Source organism: Aplysia californica, unplaced genomic scaffold (genome assembly GCF_000002075.1).
Source record: "Aplysia californica isolate F4 #8 unplaced genomic scaffold, AplCal3.0 scaffold00234, whole genome shotgun sequence".
NCBI classification, from domain to species: Eukaryota; Metazoa; Mollusca; class Gastropoda; order Aplysiida; family Aplysiidae; genus Aplysia; species Aplysia californica.
Window position 1 is genome coordinate 402,814 of NW_004797504.1, and position 6,104 is coordinate 408,917.

The window sequence follows — 6,104 nt, forward strand, 5'->3', positions numbered from 1 at the left end:
GAGTCAAAAAGTAATGCAAGTTGTTCGTTATTTTGCACAATTTTGCATCAAAGTATATGAAATTCAGCTCACTAATACTTGCACATGTACTTTTGAACTCAAACTGTTAAAATTTAAGTTTCTTTGATTTTTGCCTGAATGACGTCACATCAAAATGGCTGCCCACTTGAGGGCCTGTCAGAATAAAAAAACTGTGATTGACTTCCTTTTTTTTTTAGAAGGAGAATACATCCGTAACATCCAAAAGAAACTTCAAAATGTTTACAAGGACCAAGCTCTAGATTTTGGCACTGTATATAGATGTGTTAGTAGTTTGAGCAATGAACCGGAGGAAAAGGAAGAGGTGCCCATGTGCTTGTTTGTTAGACAAGCATCTTCCCGAAGAATCAACTGAAAAATGCATGGCAACCGTGTTTTGGGACATTTTTAGACTGCATCTCAGAATTTTTTTATCAAGAGGAACAATTGTCAATTCTGAAGCCTACAATGAAACACTGAAACGACTGAAAGCGAGGATATGACAATTCAGACCATATTTGAACATGGAAAGAGTGTTTTTTACAAAGACAATACCCGCCTGCATACGAATACCAGAACAAGGGAGACAATCACCCCGTTTGAATGGAATGCACTGTGCGTGACACCCAGCTGATTCTCCAGATTTGGCACCTTCAGACTTTCATCTATTTGGTCCTCGAAAAAAATCACTGAGGGGTCAACACTATGGACACGATGGAGAAATCAAGACTGCTGTACCCCAAAGACTAACTTGCTCAGTTTTACAAAGGTGGCATAATAATATGTGGACTTAGTAAAAGGTCGACAGTGGCTATTGAACAAAATGGAGACTATGTTGAGATAAAAAAATCTGATCCTCAGATTTTTCTCTTCAATTTGAGGTATGATAGTTGCCAGTGCGTTCTTTTTTCTTTAAGTTATAAACGAACTTGCATTACTTTTTATTCTCCCTCGTAATTGACACCGCTTACACTCTGGGAGAAAAATTCTGTGAATTAAACAATGCATTAATTTTGGGGGCGTTCACATCCACATCTCCCACGGCCAACCAGTGTCAAAAGACAGACTACCACACATTGACACATGCATCAAAACTGACATGTCATTATACAGGAGGCACTTTAGTGAAAAGATACTTCTCAAACACCACAATTCTAGAAAACCACTGCATCCCGTGGATACAAACATAAATATGGGTTTGGTTTGGCCTTACATGGGGAACAGGATGGTGAACGTATTCATGCCACGTCATACTGAATTAAAAATGTATTGAGTCCAAAGGAGGGCATGTAGAACATTGCTTCTAGGAATTCCAGAATGAAATCGTTAGTTTTTAAACTCTATGAAAGAAAACAAATACTATTTAAATGTTACAGGGATTGAAAATTAAATGTCAAAGAGAAAATACAGGAAAAAAGTCAACAAAATATTTCACGACTTCCTTAAAATTGTTTTTACAATGGGGAACTTTTCGTTTTGGGGTGCCTTTTTCTCGTAGCCATTTCCGTTTTCAAAATAAGTTCCTTCTTAGTGGATTGTATGTCAAACAAATTCCTTTTCAGTGAATTATGTCTGTTCCAAATTACAGCGTTCTAGAACATTTTTTGTGCGAGACATTCAGAAAAAAAGTTGTACAGTTGTTGGTTTTTTTAAATCACCCAGTTTTTCCTGTATTGCCACTTTTCAAACTCGTTCTTTATCTCACGTTGATGATCTTTTCAAATAAGCCACCCTTTGCCCCTGACACAGTGTGCACTCAAAAATAAAGCGCATGCGACGAAGTGTTGGGCGGGCACATGGTAAACTACTCCAAAAAGCGTTCAACGTCTTGTCTGCATCATGTACGATTGCTGACATAGACTGATATGAAAGCAAACAAGAATGAGAATAGATATAGTCTACAAGCCTTGAAAAACCCAGAACCAGCATTTGAGATACATAATATTACGAATACGGTGATATGTTATCCTTGCAGAATTAGTCATGGCCTCACGCGACTCCTTGCAATTTTAATGTTTGAAAATTCATTTATTATTTCTTTGCTTGGTTTATGTCCTCACATGCTTTTGAATTCTACAATCATTGAAGGTGAGTGTCTTCGTCCATAGCGCAGGTAAGTACAAATTGGGTTCGTAGTGAATATTGAGATATAATTAGTATACTGGGTCAACTTGAAACAATAAATTTGTTTTGTTTGTACTTATTTATGAACTTTCTTTGGGAGTAAAGAAAACCTCGCAATTTCACTTAAGGCTAAATCGTAAAAAGCGAATATTCCTAACGCTAAGGCGTTGTTGTGAACTCAGCCATCGACCCCGTCGGTAAATATTCATGTACATGTAAAATAAACAATATTATTCGATGTTGGGGTTTTCGTTGCCTGTTTGTCAATACAATGTGTGCTGTATTATCTCAATTGATCTAATAAGCAATCGACACAAGACTGTGGCTATTTGGTTCATAGATGTAATCTTTGTCCAAAAAATACGATAGGCCAGCATACAGTGTGTAGACTAAAATATGTTGTGTGCGGCAAGAAGAAAAACTGAAGCTCTGAATCAAAGTAGTTTACTGAATAAACAATGGCTTTGTCTGGTACGACTCTATACTTAAGATAAAAAGGACGGGAAAGAGACTGAAACAGCAATAACTACAACTACAACATCAAATGTGTACACGAAACAATAGAAATATTATAGATTTACGAGAGGCTTTCAGTTGGTCATTACCCTTGCTTTGAAATAAGAAAGAGAGACAGTTTAACTTTGACACTCACTATGAAACTTCTACACAGACACACTATTTAATTGGTACACTTTTGCCATCCTTGTTTAAGGCTCAGAAGTCTTCTTAATGATCTAGAACGGGAATCAAAGCATTCCATTTTTGTGGATTCAGCAATTTCATTTTTAATTTTTTTTGGAAACGCTGCCCTTTGAGAACTCTTTTTCTGATTTGAGGAAAGAAAAACTAGAAGGTGTGGGAGAGTTTCATAGCCTTGAATCTGTGAGATCTGGGCTGTCTTCACCACTTTTTGTACTACAGCGTTGCTGTGCAGCAGGATCCCTAAGCATTTAGAAAATATTGGATTTTCATAAAAATGCGCGCGCGGTGTTCTAAAAAAGACTGTGGCGACTAACCTGTGGTTTATAATTCGCTGTGATTACAAGACAAGCCAGAATCACGTGAAATAAGTAAACAAACTCAGTGTAGCCTAGTGAGTGTAGGAGAATAAGGGAGCACGTGGGGGTATATAAACAGACGGCGAAGGTTAAACTGGCCTTCCGAGCCACGACTAGCCTAAAAAAAAAAAGGGATCGACGCTACTGGTGGGTCGACACAGTGGATGGAGCTCCGGACCTGTACGACTTACACTCATCGTTCCCCGCCCGAAACAGTGAGTATTTGAAACCAACGTAGATAGACTAACGAGTAGAATCTAGGATTAGATAGCACTTATATCATCTCATCACATTAAGACCAAATTGTTAAGGTGTGATGTTATGTGTAGGTACGTCGAACTTGAGTTCGAGTAACAGTTCAGTGAAAGTGTCCAAGCTGTTCGGGTGGAAAGTACGAAAGTTATGTCTCGTCCTGCAATGACTTACATGTGTGTGTATCTCTTCAAGGTAGACCTTTAAATTCTTTTAGTTTTATAGCTGAGCGACAGTTCCTTCATAGTCCATTAAGTTAAACGTCTCTCGTACGTGAGTGAAAGGTAAATGTAGTTACCAGTTTTCTCTCTAGATCTAGTTGAAACCGCCTCTTAAATGACCTAATAGGGTTGATAGGGGCGTTAAACTCATACCATTTCTTTTGTTGAAACAGATCTCGCCGTTTTTTGTTGTTGTTGTTGTTGTTGTTGTTTTTTTTTTGTTTTTTTTGTTTGTTGTTTCTTTCTTGGAGGGGGTTGTTTTTTGTGTTTTTCTTGTTTTTATTTACTTTTTCGTGGTTAAGCATTTACAGTAAGATTCGGGCTCAGGCCTTATTGTCTGATGAATATCATAACTCATCCATTCCAAGTAGTATCTTTTAAGTCATTCTCATGTGGGGTTTACTATGTAAATAAAGAACTTTATGAGGATGCCTGAGTCACTCCAAATACACCCCCTATTTTCTCTCATATTTAAAAAAAAGTGGGAAAATTTTCTCCCCTAAGGTTTAATATCGATACTATTCAACCGTACACTTAATTTGAACCTAAAAATTTATGTTAACCTAAACTCATGACTTTTCAAAATAGGAATCCACTTAGCTATAAAAGGTGCCTTAGTCACCTCGGTTTACCGGTAGTCACTGACGCAAATCTGTGCATTTGTAATACTGTTTGGTAATTGGAAGAGAGCACTTATGACAACGGTTGTGAATCATTATCATCCAGTGCCAGATCTGCAACAGACATCGGCGACCATGGTTCTCCATTCATTCCTTTGCTCCGATGCTCTAAACCAAGCTATGTTTCCCTGATCTTTCCCTGTTACCCATTTATTATTTAGGTTCCCCAATATGTTGTTCTGGGCTTTCCCCTGCCTCGCTTGCCCTCAATTTTGTCAGTGAGAGCTAGGTTTTCAAGACCCTTATATCTATATGCGTCCCAAAAACTGCATTTGTTGTTTCCTTATTGTTTTTAACTTTGAGCGTCCCACGTTGGCTTCATCAAGCACTACCTCATTTGATTTTTCCTTCCACGATACTCTTAGCAGTCTCCTAAGAAACCACATTTATGTTGCTTCTATTCTATTTTCACTGTCTTTAGTGATTGTCCAGCATTCACAGCCATATAGGATTGACCAAACATAGCAGTTCAGAACTTTCTTTTTGGTGTTCATTGAGATGTTTCTATTTTTCAAGATCCGGTTCATTTTTATTGAAACTAGCCTTAGCCATTGTAATTCTGTCTTATTTCTGGAACATTTGGCATCAGATGTTATCACATATCCTAGATATTTAAACTGTTGGACTAGTTTAATCTGTTCACCTTTGCTAATGAGATTACAACCAGGCTTTGCTGCGTATTTGGATATTACTATGCATTGTTTTCTTTACATTCAACAATAATCATTTACGTTCACTTTCTGTTACTACAGTATCTAGAAGCAATTGGTCCTTTTCTGAGTCTGCTATCAAAACTGTGTCATCGGCATATCTGATGTTATTAATCTTTTCTCCATTTACTTTGAGACCTGGACATTTTTCTATTTTTCTAAGGATTGTTTTCACTGTACATGTTAAAGAGGTGTGGTGACATAACACACCCTTGCCTCACTCCTCGCCTAATCTGCTTATATTCACTGTATTCTGTATTGTGAATAAGTATGAATATTTCCTTCCTTTGTTCCCCTTTTTTAAGACACAGAATTCCTCTTGTCCTCTGTTGCGAAATGACGACCAAAGCGGTGATCCGGCAGGCACGTATGTCAGATTACTCCGCCGTTGTGGATGGAATTGGGGATGTTTACTGGGGCAGGGACTACTTGCCTACAAAATACGCAGAGTTTATCCAAGACGCGGACTTCCTCTCTTTTGTGGCCGAGGTTGACGGAGAAGTGGTCAGTTTATTGTATTTTCCATTTTTTTTTAGAAAAGGGAAAAGCCCAGTATGAATGCTATCTATTATTATTATCATTATTAATAATAATTATTATTATTAAATAGATCGCAGTACTCAGGCATTACCAAAATAACTACCAGTAAAACAATAAAACGAAGCAACAACACAAAAACAGTATGCTGGTGGTTTTTAAGGATAACAGACAAGGAAGTTTCCGAGAGGAAGAGACTGGTGGTGTTGAGCAGATTAACATGTGCTAGCCGTTTACATGCTCTTACTTCGACGGGTGGGTGGTTGGCGGGTGCGCTGGTGTGGTTTGTTTCTTCTTTCCTATCAAACATCTATCGTCCTTTTCTCCCTTTCTTCTTTTTTATGTTTGTTAATCTCTTGTAACACCTCTAATCTTCTGGCGCTCTTATAACCCTATGCAGTTGCGAGCGCCGTAAAACTTCTACTAAAATAAAACTGACTTCGACATCATCACCGTTGTGTGTGTGTGTGTGTGTGTGTGTGTGTGTGTGTGTGTGTGTGAATA

The 6,104-nt window shown here is 37.9% G+C and overlaps 1 protein-coding gene across 2 annotated transcripts in view; it reads left to right on the plus strand.

Moving 5' to 3' along the window:
* Nucleotides 1–3,301: 3,301 nt before the first annotated feature.
* Nucleotides 3,302–6,104, plus strand: part of LOC101856348 — an 8,062-nt gene continuing 5,259 nt past the window's right edge. Inside the window, exons 1-2 of one of the 2 annotated variants that reach the window (XM_005100039.3) lie at nucleotides 3,302–3,415; nucleotides 5,369–5,567. In XM_005100039.3, coding sequence (XP_005100096.1) covers nucleotides 5,400–5,567 — 168 coding nt within the window. In that variant the 5' untranslated portion in view covers nucleotides 3,302–3,415; nucleotides 5,369–5,399. The remainder of the gene's footprint in view (nucleotides 3,416–5,368; nucleotides 5,568–6,104) is intronic. The other variant, XM_005100040.3, reaches the window with a different exon arrangement.